The sequence below is a fragment of the Gastrolobium bilobum genome, unplaced genomic scaffold (assembly GCF_033153095.1).
Source record: "Gastrolobium bilobum isolate Gb01-03AN ecotype WA unplaced genomic scaffold, APGP_CSIRO_Gbil_v1 utg4323, whole genome shotgun sequence".
NCBI lineage: Eukaryota > Viridiplantae > Streptophyta > Magnoliopsida > Fabales > Fabaceae > Gastrolobium > Gastrolobium bilobum.
In genome coordinates, this window is record NW_026897184.1 from 224,625 (window position 1) to 240,403 (window position 15,779).

The following is a 15,779-nucleotide window of genomic DNA, read 5'->3' on the forward strand; positions in this document are numbered from 1 at the left end:
ATGCATATAATTTCAATACAAGCTTTTTTAAGTATTTCTCTGTTCTGAAAGTTTTCAAATTTGGAGAGAGGTGTACCGGTGGTACTGAAAGTTCTCTCATTAGCTAGAGCCTTTTGAATAGCATCAAATCTTATTTTAAGTTATCCGTTAATTGTTTCTTTGTTTCAAGTGTTATATTATTACTTTATTATACGAAATAAAGAATATATTATTAAAGAAGAAGAAAACCACAAATGACACTGACATTTTTCGAGATAATGCCATAATGGTAAACTTAGAAAGAATTAACTTATGCTATCAAGTGTTTTTTTTTAAAAAAATTGATTTGAAATTGATCCAAGAATAATTAAATAAGTGATAAATATAAAAGGTATTACCTATGTTTACCAAAAAAGAAAAAAGAAAAAAGGTGTTACCTATAACCTTTCGCTTTAATATAATATTAAAAATGAGTACTATAACTAATATTAGTATTTATTTTGTGTTAATACTTAGCTAAATTCTTGTTGATGAAACATAGGGCGAATGATTTTGGGGGACAGTTGTCAAAGTGTTACTGTTGGCAAAAAAAAAAACATCAAAATGTTATGCTAATAGTAAATTTTGCAAAATGTCACGTAGCATATTTCGTTACACTGTAGCGAAATATGTGTGCAAATAATTCGCTACACGGTGTAGCGAATATGCCACGTCAGAACCAAAAATGCCATGTAAGGGAGATGACACGTGGCATTTTTGGTTTTGTGCATTCTGATGCGGCTTATTTCGCTACACTGTGTAGCGAATTATTTGCACACATATTTAGCTATACAGTGTAACGAAATATGACACGTGACATTTTCGCAAAATTTACCGTTCGCGTGTCATTTTGGTGTTTTTTTTATCCAATCGGCGGCCAAACTGTTCCTGATTTTGGACCCAGAAAGTGTTTAATATTAAAAAAGAAAAAAGAAAAAAGTAAAAACAATACAGAACCGAATATAGGAGAGAAGAGGAAAGGCAGAGAGTGAAAGCAATGAATTCTGCAAATTCACCATTGTTTCTTCCACTCTTATTGTTCCTCTCCATCTCTCTATTCCAGGAAGCTCCCTTTCGCGCTTTAGGACACCAACCGTAAGCCCCAATCTCTCTCTCTCTCTCTCTCTATGCATCCATTGTTGTGATATAAAGGGCACATATTGAGTTCCTGATTATTGGTCTGATTGATGATCTATACAATTGCTTTGATCTTAAAGTTCGAATCTTTTGTTCCTTATTTGAAATGGGCAGGGATTGGAGCAGCGAAGAGACTCAACATGGTAATGGGTTTGGGCGTAGAGTTCTTTTGAGTTTCAAAGAAAAACCCTCAGGAAGTAACCTTACCTTTGATTGCGCTCCTTCTGGTCCCTGTGTTCCCTGCCTCTATTCCGAGAAGGTTCCCTTTTCGTTTTGTACTCAAATTGGGGTTTGATCTTATTCTAGATGTCGTTTTTTTTTTTTAGTTCTGGAAGATAGTTGGAGTTATTCATATAAAAGAGGTTTGAAGCTGAGGATGTGATTTTTTTTTTTTAGCTTTTCTGGTTAGCTGTATGTTTGAAGTATAAACTATATGCAAATTTTACAAAAAGAATTGACGGTGTAAGTGTAGTCATTACATTTTGCAACTAACTAGATCATCAAGCTGTTTAAGTTTGATTGAAGACTGATGAGGTGTATGAATAGCCTATGAATACACAGATCTGACTCCAGTTTCTCTGTTATATACTAATGAGTTATTTGTTGATTTGAGACTGGTTTAACATAAGGGATTTGGGGAGATTGTGTATGTTTATACAGAATTGTTGATGAAGCCTTGCTTTCAAACATAAATATTGATGTGATGTCAAGAGCTGAAGAATGGCGTTATATATGAAATGGGATTCAAGTTCATAATCTTCATTTCTCCTCATCCAAAAGAAGTTCTGTGGAGATTATAAAAGATATAAACCTCTTTTTATGTCTACACTTAGGATTTCACTTATAATCTCTTGGTTGCATGCTTGCTTGGGTCCTTCTTACTTTTGCAATCTACCCATGTGTCTTTTACCTAGTTGTTATTCATAGGCCTCTTTACTTTATTTTTCATCTGCAAGTGTTTTTTTGGGGGTTGTAGGGTGATGGGAAATATCGCTGCAGTGAGACTGGCTACCGAATTCCATTCAAATGTATAGAAATTAAAGATTCCATGAAGGATGCAAAGAAAACAAATTCTCAGAAACCACGGTCTTCTTTGGAAATCTCTGGCAGTAATGCTGATTCTCATAAAGTGTCACATGTTGCTGGGGAGTTCACTACTACAAAATCACATAGAAGTTTACTGGATGATTCATTGCCTTCAGAGAATAGGTCACAGGCTTACATCACTTATAGAAGCTGTATACCCTCAGTTACGGAAGAGAAGCTGTCAGTACTTAGTTTTGAGGTAATTTTCATTTCTTAGCTCACTTTTATCATTATGTTTGATTAATAGTTTCTGAACTTGATTGATTGGAAAAATCAAATCATACAGTGAGTACTGTATTATTCTGTTAACTAATATATCCATGTTAAAGGATTAACTTGTGTTGTCAGCTGCTAAGGTTTGGTTCTTTAAATTTCAAGAAAGAATGTGTACTTGCAAACCATGTGTATGAGATTAATAAGCAGAATAAACTAACAAATAATTACCATACTCTTGAGTTGAGCTGCTGGAAAACCTGTCACTCATCAGCATCTTATAATGTGAAGGTGTCTGGTGGTAAATGTTTGAAATAGCATTAGCTACAAATTGTTCCATCCAGATTTACTGCCAAATCACCTTAGCTATTAGACACCAACGTAGTTTTATCCTCCACAAGCATATGAGGGACTGTAATCTCCCTCAATATCAAAATACAATGGAAATGAAAATACTTCAACTTTACTGGGTATCCATGTAGTGTTTTAGAATTTGCTATTCTGTTTTTATTCCTTAGTTCTTAGATAATCAGTTAAGTTGTAGTGGTAATAATTAAAATGCAGTAATAATAATTTTCTAAAGGCCTCTGTTGTTTTCCCTTCTTTGTGCATGGACTTTTTTTTCTTTTCTTTTTTGGATATAATCTATCAACTTATCATGATGAGTTTAAACATGAGTTTGTCTATACATTAATGCGAGAGAAAATGCAAGCAAGGTTGAAAACGTATGATTGTTTGTTTTCATCCGCCTTGACCTTTATGTAGAAATTGCAGAGTATTGACTTGTATAACTGTTACTTAATTTAGTTACTCTGCATTTTAGTTGTTGAACCACATATGATAAACAAGGTTTTATGTTAAAATATTCATGTATATTTATGTGCATCACTTTGTACAGGGGGTGGTGATTTTTTTGTTGCTCGTTAGTGGATCAATCATATACATGAAAAAAAAGAAGGCCGTTTCCCAGGCCGGTTATGCACCAGTAAGGGCTCAGACAAACTCTCGGTTTTGATGTAGAAGCCTGGTATATGATGAGATTTATTTCACACTGAATCTTTTTTTTATTTTCCCTTCTTTTGCTCACTTTTTTAGTCACAGTGTATTGTATTTGATTGTAATAGGCCAAATGTTGGGATTTATCGGCCTCTAAATATTCATTGTATTTTTGTATTGTTTAAATTTAGTATAGTTTTACTAGTTTTCTGCATCTTTTGCAACTATCAAAGTGATGGGCCCAAGGTAGTCAAGGGAACGAAGGATCCTAAATATCCAATTATTACTTATTTATTGGAACTGAAGATTCTAAAATTTTTAATTATCTTATTTTATGTTCAATATAATTTATCAGAAAAATATTTCTGCAGTCACGGCAGATAAGTTATCTGTATTTACTTTCAAATTGACGTCGTTTTGGGATTGAAATATTAAAAAATTATAATTATAAAGATTATAATAACTCTGAAATAAATTAAAATTACAATAACACCATGATTTTTGTCCTAAAACGACGTCGTATTGAGCTTATTGTAAATAATTTATCTGTAATAACTGCAGAAAAAGCGAACTCATAATTTAGTCAAACTTATTAACATTTTTTTTCAAAGAATAATAAAAAAAAAATACATGCATGAAGCTAACTTAGCTAATTGGCTTATGAAAATTTTAGACAAAATTTAATCAAAACAATATACGATATAGAAGAAACATAATATAGTGATGTAGGGGTTTACAGTTTACTTGTTAAATGTTAAGAGTACAATAATGCTGAAGAGGGAACAAAAAAACTTATCATCTTTTCTAATACAAATCAGTGAGAATGCTCCATTCCGACCGAGGATTAATGGAAAGGACCTTGACTACAACCAATGTATAAACTATGAGGGAATAGGACAGCAATGTCAGACAACTTCGATTATCCAGCATCTTCTATTCTTTATCTATTCTAAGCATTTTTTTTTAATATAATTTTACGAAATTTCCAAACACTTTTTAAAGTGTGAAATTAATCTCCACTTGAAACATTATAAGGTTTTTTTACGAGGAATCAATCCTTAATTAGAACATCCACAAAAAATTTTACGTGCTTTCAAACTCTCGGAAACAAGAAAAAAAGAAAAAAGAAAAAACGAAATGGGATGGTTTAAAAAAGGCATTCGATTGGTTGAAAAAAAAGATAAGGATGGAAAAAGAAACCAATACTCCAATGAACAGATTCGATAAAATATAAAGAGGCTCAGATATTCCTTCAAATTTGCAGGGCCCAAAGCCCCCACAAACAGAAAGAGACTCTACTACACGAGTAGTGAGGAAAGAAGAGTTGTAGTTGGTTGTTTACGAACACAGATTATGCTCGGGGCATAATAACATTATAAATTTCTTAACCACCTTTAGATTTCTTACCAGGCACGAAATTATTATAAGTTGTACTGTAATTACTAATTAGGCATTATTGCCATCGTACTTTCATTATTGTGAAAAGATGGAAATGAAATTAGTAGAAGACTTTTACCATTTTCAGTTTTGGACTATGTTTTAAATGTTTTTCACAAAAAGGAAATAATTGGTAAATATAAGAATCACGCCTTTTAAAAGAGAAATTGACTATTATTAAAGGGAAAAGTATTTCTTCAGTCATCGGAGCTCAAGTTATCTCCAATGAGCTCAAAACGACGTCATTTTGGGGTTATAATTTATAAGATTAAAAAATTAAAATGATAAAGACTAGAGGTGGCAATATGGGTTGAGCCCGACGGGTCAACCCGTCAACTCGCCAAAACGGGGCGGGTTGTGTTAAGATTTTCAACTCACCAACCCACTTCAACCTGCCCCGCTTAGAAGTGGGTCAAAACGGGTTCAATCCGCCGGGTTATAAATTTTTTTATTTTTTTACAATTAGGTAGTATTTCATTTGTCATTAAATTTTTGTGATATCCAATTTTTTTTTTATCTTAATACTTCCTAGAAAAGATAAAGAATAACAATTTTATTTATGACAAATGTTATCTATATATGGAGACAAACGAGTTCCTAAAGAATGTTTGACAAATATTAGTATACATTTAAGATTGAGACTGAAAAAGATTAAGAGAAGTGTGAAATAAGATAAAATAATATTAGAAAAAATCATAAAATATATATTTTTTTAAATTTTAATTATTTTTTTTTAATTGGCGGGTTGACCGCCAACCTACCATAAAACGGGATGGGTTCAATTTTTCAACCCATATTCAATGGCGGGCCAACCCGCCCACCCCGTTTTTGGCGGGTTGGTGGCGGGTCAGGGCGGGCCAACCTAAATTGCCACTCCTAATAAAGACTAATATAACCCTGCAATATATTATAATTACAAAGACACCTTGATTTCCGCCCCAAAACGACGTCGTTTTGAGCTCATTGTAGATAACTTTATTCCGGTGACTGGAGAAATCCTTTACCCTTATTTAATAATGGGTAAAGGATTTCTCCAGTCACCGGAGATAAAGTTACCTCCAGTGAGCCCAAAACGACGTCGTTTTGGGGCAAAAATCAAGGTATTTTTGTAATTATAATATATTGCAGGGTTATATTAGTCTTTGTCATTATAACTTTTTTAATCTTATAACCCAAAACGACGTCTTTTTGAGCTCACTGGAGATAACTTTATCTCCGATAACTGGAGAAATACTTTTTCCATTAAATAATAATAAAATATAAAAATAAAGATTTACGAATGTGCAAATTATATTATCCCTTACATAACATTTTCATTAAACTTCTAGCAAACATGGTCTTAGGTCCATTTTCTAATTTCAGTGAAGAAAGCATACTATTAGCTAATACACCACTAATGTTAGGACGAACAGTGTAGAAGAAAAAAAAAAGATATTATTAAAGTTGCCAGCTCGAACAAGATTTGATTTATCCAAAAAAAAAAACAACAACAACGAAAAGGTAAATTTGGTTTTTAAATAAAAAAATACATAAACTACATATTAATTTATGAATTTACTATTTTATTTAAAATAATTAGATTAGGAAATATTTTCTTAAAGTAAATTATAGAATTCTTTCCTAAACCTTTCACTCCTATCGTATCCAATTTAAGTGGCACTTGGTTTTTTATTTTCATTTTTCTTTGATATATTTAAATATAAAAGTTAGAGAAATATAAAAACAATTAATATAACCTACTTAACAGCTTGAGCTCTTGACATAGATAAATAAACTTGTACATTGTACACTCTTTAAACCCAATGAACTCTCGTATAAAGGAATGTTAGAAAAAATAAAAATCATTAATATAACCTTACCACAACTTAAGTCTTTGAGTTAAATTGAATTTTTACAATATAATTACAAAAATGCTACTTCATTTTATATTATTTCTTATTTCCAAGATATTATGAAAGAAATTTTATTATTTTTATCATTTCCTTTACAAATTCTAAAAAACACAATGTGATCACAAGTTGACAATTTTTTTTCCCACGAAAACTTCAAAAAAAAGCCCTATTGAGGTGTTTGGTTCAGGAGAAAAAAAAATTTACTAGAGAAATGTAATTACAAGGAAAGTAAGTTTGGTAGGAAAGTTTAAAAAAAGTTGTTTGGTACTGTAATATATTACTAGGAAAATTGGGTTAAATATGCTGAGGGTATGTTTGGTTGAAAATAAAAATTTGATGGAAAAATAAATAGAAATTACGAAAGTAACCTTTTTATAAAATTTTGAATGTTACAAGTGGTTAAGAAGAGGGGTATTCTTGTCTTGATTTTTATCCACTTTTTCAATTTCTCCAGATTTCCAAGAAATACCATGTTGCAAACAACATTCCTTAACAGTGTAGAAGTACCTTTTTTACATGCATTTGTAATTAGATAGGCAACTCTTTTTCATAGGTAAAAGTCATGATTCCAATCTACCAAACGAGAACACCGAAAAAACCAAATTCAGCTCCACGTAAGATAGCCAAAGTACGATTGAGCAATCGACATGATATATTTGCTCACATTCCGGGCGAAGGTCATAATTCGCAGGAACATTCTATGGTGTTAATAAGAGGAGGTAGAGTGAAAGATTTGCCAAGTGTTAAATCCCATTGTATTCGAGGAGTCAAGGATTTGTTGGGAATTCCGGATCGAAGAAGAGGCAGATCCAAATCGGAGAACGAGAATGCAACATACACTTCCCTAGGAAAATTTTGAGATATCCTGAAACAAACACCCCTTATGAGTTTTTTCAGTTATCACTTACCCCCCTCACAATTATTTTAATCATTTATACTCTTATTTAATTTTTTTATCACTTACCTCCCTAAGTGAGGAGCATATCTTTGGTATTACTGGAGTATGTACTTCTTTATTAAAAGTAGAAAAGGGTGATAGTTTAGGAAAAAATAACCATGCAAAGAAGGGTAAAATGACAAAAATATATATTATTTTTTTCCAAATTAAGTAAATGATGCACTAAGTCTTCAGTACTCCCATAGCACTAAAAAAAGTTCTCTAACAGGGCGTTTGGTTCAAGTGAAAATTTTGGTTCACCAGGGAAATATAATTACTAGGGATCTACAGGGAAAGTGAGTTAGATAGGAAAGTTAAAAAAAGTTGTTTGATTGGGCCAAATATTACCAGGCAAATTGATAAAAGTTTTTAAAATCTATGTTTGGTTGGAGATAAAATATTGATGGGTAAAAGGGATATAATTACAAATATAACCCCATAATAAAAGTGAAAGGTGTTTGGTCTAAACCAAAACTAGAGATCGAACGACACATATCACGCGTGTACTTATGTCACATCGAATCTGTGTGACACGCACTCACGCTCTCCTTCCTCTCTTTCTCGTTCTGTCTCTGCAACTCTCGGTGGTGGAGAAACCAAACACAATATGCAAAACGAGCTCGTTACCTTCCCGAACCTCACTGTTCTCACGAGTTTCCACCACCGTTCGGAAGATAAGTGCTTTCCAGGAATTTGATTTTCTTGGATTTTTCAACTCTGAAATTTGAAGATTTGTGAATCAATTTGTCGCCGACTCCTAATAATTTCTGAGGGCTATAATCATTGCTGTAAGTTAGGGTTTCCAATTTCCATGTTGATTTGCACAAAATCATTTGGTGAATGAATTCTGTAATTGTTGCTGTTTCTGGGTGAATTTTCAAATTTTTGTTTCTTGTTTTCTTTTTACATAAGTTTTTGCCATTTCTGTATTTGCTTGCCATAATCATTTGCTGGCCATAATCATATGCAGTTTCTTTTTACATGAGGGTATTATGGTCTGATGCCATTTGCCCAATCCTTCATTTCCCTGACTAAGTTTGAAACACCACATGCAATTTGTCTTTCGTAACAGTGAATTTCCCTTTCTTTCTACTACAAAATGCTGAAAGCTATGCAACTCTAATAGATGGGAAAATTGGAAGAAACCGTCTACCAAACATGAGTGTTTAAGTTTGCCATTTTCACTTGCATAGACATCTTTTTAAATACCCCGAACCAAACACCACCTAAGTGAGAGAGGTAAATGATAAAAAAACTTTAAGTGAAAGGAATAAATAATTCAAAATTTTGTAGAGAGGATAAATGATTATGAGAAAAGTTATAGGGAGATTTTTGAAATTTTTCCTTTTTATAATTATTAAAAAAAAAGATATTAACTTAACCAAAAAAAAAAAAAACTCTTACGCTTTCTATTTCTCGAGTCTCCATGCAACCGTCCCTACTCAATCCTCCACCCATGACATCATTCAAATATGCAAACAATGAACACAAGCATTTGTCACCATCACCAGTCCCAAATGAACATGATGGTAACTCAAAAATCTGCTCTCTCTAACTTGAGATTTGATTTAAAATAAATTACAGAATAAGATATACCATGTTATTGCCGCTTCCTTCTAGCAAAAATATACAACACCAATGGGTGGCTTGAGTCAATTCTATCGGTTTCTTGTCCAAATAAGGCGGCGGCAGCAGCAGACAAACTCCAAAAGAAAGAATTATGTTGATGATAATCCTCCACTTAAAACAGTGAAACTCCTGTTTCCTTAAAAGACACATCTACAATAACGGCAGAAAGCAGTAACTACAAACAGAGATATATGAAGTTACAAAAAATAATCTGGAGTCTTTCGTGTGGTGTCAGGTTCGATTTGCCTGGGGGCTGGATCAAACTGCAGAAAATTTTGATCCATATTCTCTCCAATTTCTAGTATAGCAGCCATATTCCCACATCGATAGCAGTAATTTGGAGCACTAAAAACAGTGACCACATTCTTGTCCTTAAAAGAGTCATCAAAATAACAGTCAATACATAGAATGTAATAGGTATACTTAAAGTGAAAAAAATCCATAATTATACTAAATCAAAATATCATGACTACCTGGCACCAATTGTAACCTTCCATAACAAGCTGGTGAGCTCTAGATATCAGGGAGAGACCATTGGTATGATTAAACTGAGCAGCTATATCCTGTCCAAATGTATATCCAGCACCACGTGGAGATATCCCCCAACCACAGCGATCATCTGGATCAGACCACAACAGATCACACATTGGTCCTTCGTGCGGAACCTATAGTGCACAAGTAAACATAGTTTTAGACAAGGAATATATAAAGAAGTGAAATTCCATGGTGGACCAAAACATGAGACATCCGAAAGCCTAAAGCACCTGGAAATAAATATTTAATAATTGATTCAACTAAATAGAAAGCAGACATCATTGTAAATCCTAGATGAAATGAAAACAAATAGAAAGCAGACATCATTGTAAATCCTAGATGAAATGAAAACAAATAGAAAGCAAAGCAAGAGAATTACAAGCTACAATAAAATATTAAATTGCTTTTCATACCATTTTACAAAAAGAAAAGAAAAGAAAAGAAAGATCTATAACTGAAAAGAGCATGCTTCGCATGAAAATGTTCTTCGTACCAAATAAATCATAAGAGCTTGCAATAGCCATTTAATAACACACAAACCTCCTGTATGCGATCCAAGGCCCGAATATTATCCAGTGTATCCAAAGACGGTGACAGACCTCCATGCAAACAGAAAATCTGTAATATACATGGAAGTTAGACACTGGTAAAAACTATAAAGTAGTCAAAGAAACATTCTGCGACATATTTAAATCAAACCTGACTCTCAATGAGGGCAGTCAGAGGTAAGTAATCAAACAAGTCAGTAAAGAATTTCCAGACATTTGCATTTCCATATTTTCTCAAGCATTCATCATAGAAGCCATACCTGAAAGAGGTGAAGGATATCGATGAAATGGTAAGCAAACAAATAAACAATTTTTTGAAATTAAATTCCTTGTGCTTCTAGCGTTAAAAGTGAAAAGTAATTTTTTTTCCTTTTTTATCCCCCCCCCCCCCCCCCCCCCCCCCCCCCCCCCCCTCTTCCCCCTCCCCTCCAAAACAAAAAACAAACAAACAACAAAACCATTAATGAATTTATGTTAACAAGCTTAAACAATGTAATTCATGTCTATTCATTCATTCAGATGCACTTTACAAGCTCGCTATAATGTCTCGCTTAAGCACCGCTTGGCATCCATGTACCAGGTTCAATACGATTTGTGCATAATTTCACAATCCAGTCACCATGCACTTCACAACTGTTTCTATAAAGAAGTGTAAAATGACAATAATAGAAGCCTCAACATCATGCAGACAGCTCATTAGCAAAAAAGTACATCTATTTGCATATTTCACTCATTTATAATGACCTAATACTGAATAATACATCAGAACAATGGAAAGAAAGACAGAGAAAAAGAAGAATGTCATGGTATCATTACAAAACCAAGCTGCTGCTACTGAGCTAACCCCCTTTGAAGTTTCTCTTGAGATAGATGGATCCCACAAGCAAGTTCTATAGCGTAAAGCCACTGAATAGAGGCATCAAGGCTTAACTCCTTTAAACTATTCTCAAACTTTAAGCAGTATATATACTAAAACTTCTGCTCAAACATGGTACATCTTTACATACACAAATTACAATGAGTTTGTGTGAGAAACATAGAATGAGAGGAAAATGTTCTTACACTTGAGTAATTTGACGGCTCTCATGATTTCCCCTGAGAATTGTAATTCTATCTCTATATCGGACTTTTAAGGCAACCAAAAGGGTAACGGTCTCCACTGAATAATACCCACGATCTGCATAAATTTAGCCAGCCTCATGAGACAATGGTAGGAAGCAGTTCCAACAGATGCAAAGACTATAATTTGAACATCATTAAAAGCATTGACAGAAAAAGAATGATAATGGCCAAAGTTGGCACCTTATTATATTTGAAGCTTGTAACATCCTCAAATATTGAAGTTGTTAAGCCTCGTATCCTTCCCTCAAAGACACATTATAGTGACACCCAGTTTTGATACCACAACACAAACAGAAAAAAATCACTAGTTCTTCTTCTAATGCTCCTAGCAAATTTTGTCAAAGGTGGCTTTCTCACAGTTGACATTATGGAGCTTCATTTCTCGCTGATATTTATCCTATAAAATCCTCTCATACAACTTTCAATTTCATGTGTCCATCAACAGTTCTTCCTTTTGTCATCACTCTTCTAGTATACATATTTAAAATATTAAGAAAATCACAACAAGCAGGGTTATTTATAATTTATTCAATATTTAGTGCTCGCACTTATCTCCGCATATCTTCATTGTGTTGCACCACCCTACTCCCTGCAGTGTGATAGTAACCTCACTCCCAAAACAAGACCTAATAACTAAATTTTCAATCCCAAACCTGCCCTTAGCAATGTTCTATCATTGACACATAAACACTCACTCAAGCAGAAAAAGCAGTACATCGCAAGGAAGGAAAATAAAGTTTCACCAAACAACTCACCTTTCAACAAATGTAGGGTTGGCGCATAACTAAAACCAGGAGCTCAAAAATTGAGGTTTATATAGATTTCAACAACGGGATCAATGTCATAGACACAATATGGAGCTTATATAAATAAACAATCAAGTTCATGTTACATGACGAATAAGTCAAGCATAGAACCAACTAGTATAATACCCCAGAAAGTTAACTGGTATGACATGACGGTGGAAACGTCTTAAAACTGATTCAAACTAGCTGACTGCATATCACTAGATTGTGGAAGAAGCAAGCAGTGACTGAACACAAGCAGGCTGAATGTAATACTTCAATAGTTACAAAACAACAGTCCCCAAGTAGTTAATTTTTCAAATAACCAGCTAAAAATTCCATAAAATAAACAATCCAGTTTCCACTTTCCAGAAAACATCAACAGAGAAAACAATCGGAAAAACCTCTTCTCAAAGGCTCCAAAGGTATAAGAAAAAGGCATCCAGGCACGAAAAAATGATGAGACGGAATCGTAACATAAAATCAAAATCAAAATTCCAAGTTTCCAACTTCAAATAATCAAATCCCACACCAATCTATCAAGAATAGATAAAATAAATTCAATTATAACACACCACCAAGCATTTTTCTCTAGAACGAAAGCTTACCAAAACAAAATCAAACCGTACCTACATCAAATTCAGCTCATAAAATATAAAAAACAAATAAAAAAAGATTACAAGAAGAGAAGACTGACCTACATAATCGCCCATAAAGAGGTAATTAGTATCAGGCGCATTTCCTCCTATCCGAAACAGCTCGATGAGATCGTAGAACTGACCGTGAATGTCACCACACACCGTCACGGGGCACTTCACCGGCTGAACGTTCCACTCCTCCACCAGAATCGTCCTCGCCTGATCGCACAGCGCCTTTACCTCCGCCTCCGGCAGAGGCTTGCACTCCATCAGATGCTCGATCTGCCGGTCCAGATCCGCGTTAGACGGCATCGTTTTGGCTCGAAATTCTCAGATCCAATAAACGGCTCCGAGATGTTGTTTCTAACAGATCGGTAATCGAGCAAGAAAACACCGAATCGGTGAAACCAATCGGTTCGGGTTAATCCGACCGGAGAGTCGCCGACGGCAACCGTAAGAGCGTCAAAGAAGGGGTGGTTCCGATGCAAAACGAGGAAAACAAAACGCAGCGTTTCGAAGATGGAGTTTGTTTCTTTTTCTTCGGTCTCTTCTCAATCATTTCATTTGGTTCTCAGCTCCGTGCGTGTTTTCTTTTCTTCTCTGTATCTCGGTAGTTTTTTTCGTGTTTCTCTGAGAAAAAAGAAATGAGAAAACACAGAAAAACTTTAAGTAAGAGAGATCCAAAAAATAAATAAAAAATAAAAAATCTTTTCATTTTAAATTCATTTTTTTAAAAAAAAAATTGATTTAATTTGTGAATGAGGGAAAAGAAGAGGGAAGTTGCCCCGAAGGTGGGGAAGCCTGCCAGCCAGAACTTACAAATGAAACTCAAACGCAAATGAAATGACGCTGCAATGACATTTGTTCAAAAAAATGATTGTGAAAGTAACTCGAATAAGGGAGGGTCTTAACTTTTAAATTTTTCGACTACGTACTTCATTATGTTGTTCAATTCAATTTTCAGCATTTAGTTGATATAGAAAAAAATGTTAACTGAAATATCAAAGTATAGCAATTAGACTAGTGAATGATTATGTATTTCAAACACTAATGATTTATAGTTAAATAAAGTCTATATCCTTTACGTAACTTTACAATTTTATTTTATATTGCAATATGTAACTTTACTATTTAAATACAAGAAAGATTATACTTATAACATATTTTTGTTTATAATTATATTTTAAAAGTTAATTTTTATTAATCAATATTTATTATTTTTTTAAATCAAATTCATTAATTAATTATTAATTCACAATAAATAATAATTGTTAATTAAAAAAAATCACCAATTAAGATATAATTACAAGATGATGTAAATAAAAAACCTTTCTCTTTAAATATAATTAAGATTCACCAATTAATATTTACACTGTAAATCACAAAAGATATATAACTCTTCTCACATTTTTAATAAATATTTCTAAAACAACAAATTTCTTATTATGTAATTATAAAACATATATATTAAATAGGAAAAAAGGTGAATCATTTTAAATGACACATCTTATATTCTTTCACTTTTACAAAGAGGTGAGATCACACCTTTAAAAAAAAATTCACCTATTTTCTCTCCCATAATTTATCTCTTTCTTTAACTTAAAATTATATAATTTTATGTCCTTCAAAATAATATATACTTTTTTATGATAAATATCTCAAGGGTAATACTTCTCTTATGTTGCATAAGAAAAGTATTATCTCATGCTCAAACAATAGTTAGGAGAGAGAAAAAAGTTGAAGGTGAGACAAAAAAAATCTTATGGGACCCATTTGAAAAATGTGAATGTAAGAGATAAATTTTTTTTTTTTTTTTTGTAATAAGATAAAAAAAAAAAATTATGTAACGTAAGAAAAGTAATTCGCATATCTCAATAAGATCAATTTGGAATCTTGGATTACTAGTTCTACTACTGTACCGTCACCGAGGTGGATAATAACAATCCTATTGTATTTTTTTTTTTTTTTTGAGTAAGTTCTATCCTCTTGCTTTATAACTAGCAAATTGCTTTTTGTAAAGAAAAACTAGTGAAATTGTAAATTTCAAGAATGATATTGTTTATCAAATAATACATTCATTAGATATTATTACTGACATTCATTAAATATATATATTGATAATGTATAATTTTAAGAGGTAGGATCTTTTGATACCAGTGTCAAATTTCAAATTTGACATCTCATCTGAGAGCCGTTAGATCAAAAAAGATCAATGGTGTCACATGCTTACAAATCAGAGTCGTTGATCTTTTTTGATCTAACGGCTCTCAGATGAGGTGTCAAATTTAAAATTTGACACTGATGTCAAAGGATACTACCTCTAATTTTAATGTATCCCGTAAAATATATATGAGATAGGATATTGTAACAATCAATTAGTGTTAGTGTGTTACTATCAATATTACTACCAATCAATTTCACCATTAGATCGATTATGTTAATCCAACGATTATATTTATTTTCATCTTTATATGGTTATGATTTTCCATATTTAATGTGAAAGCATTAAATATGGGAAATCGTAACCATACAAAAGTGAAAATAAATATAAAATATTAAATATAGGAATCATAACTATATAAAGATGGAAATAAATATAACCGTTGGATCCACATAATCGATCTAACGGTGAAATTGAGTACTAATAACATTAATAATAACATTAATTGATTGTTACAATATCTTTTCCCAATATATATTGTATAACTTATTATTACTGATATTTATGAATTGCTTTAATTGTGATATGATTGATTGTTTAGGGGTGAGATTTGTTCTGTTCGAGGCACATGTCAAGTGGGAGAGGC

General features: G+C 32.7%; 3 protein-coding genes across 6 annotated transcripts; 2 read left to right on the plus strand and 1 right to left on the minus strand.

Annotated features, from left to right (window-relative positions):
• Positions 1–979: 979 nt before the first annotated feature.
• On the plus strand, positions 980–3,714 carry LOC133304769 (uncharacterized). Of its 2 annotated transcripts, none has more exons than XM_061504831.1 (4): positions 980–1,113; positions 1,270–1,414; positions 2,132–2,440; positions 3,353–3,714. In XM_061504831.1, the coding sequence occupies exons 1-4, from the start codon at positions 1,016–1,018 to the stop codon at positions 3,467–3,469; spliced, it is 669 nt and encodes a 222-aa protein (XP_061360815.1). In that variant the 5' UTR covers positions 980–1,015; the 3' UTR covers positions 3,470–3,714. The 2 variants fall into 2 exon arrangements, with proteins under 2 accessions (XP_061360815.1, XP_061360816.1); XM_061504832.1 differs by having other exon boundaries at positions 1,282–1,414.
• Positions 3,715–7,341: 3,627 nt separating this feature from the next.
• LOC133304756 (small ribosomal subunit protein uS12m-like) lies at positions 7,342–7,638 on the plus strand. Its single transcript, XM_061504812.1, has one exon. It carries the CDS (start codon positions 7,342–7,344, stop codon positions 7,636–7,638), a length of 297 nt encoding a protein of 98 aa, XP_061360796.1.
• A 1,456-nt stretch (positions 7,639–9,094) lies between these two features.
• On the minus strand, positions 9,095–13,620 carry LOC133304767 (serine/threonine-protein phosphatase PP2A catalytic subunit-like). 3 transcript variants are annotated; one of them, XM_061504829.1, is made up of 7 exons: positions 13,213–13,620; positions 13,032–13,092; positions 11,490–11,604; positions 10,579–10,687; positions 10,420–10,497; positions 9,819–10,010; positions 9,095–9,716 (listed from the first exon to the last, which is right to left on the minus strand). In XM_061504829.1, exons 1-7 carry the CDS (start codon positions 13,282–13,284, stop codon positions 9,543–9,545), a joined length of 801 nt encoding a protein of 266 aa, XP_061360813.1. In that variant the 5' UTR covers positions 13,285–13,620; the 3' UTR covers positions 9,095–9,542. The 3 variants fall into 3 exon arrangements, with proteins under 3 accessions (XP_061360813.1, XP_061360811.1, XP_061360810.1); XM_061504827.1 differs by having other exon boundaries at positions 9,816–10,010; positions 13,032–13,620; XM_061504826.1 differs by having other exon boundaries at positions 9,098–9,716; positions 13,032–13,620.
• Positions 13,621–15,779: the final 2,159 nt, after the last annotated feature.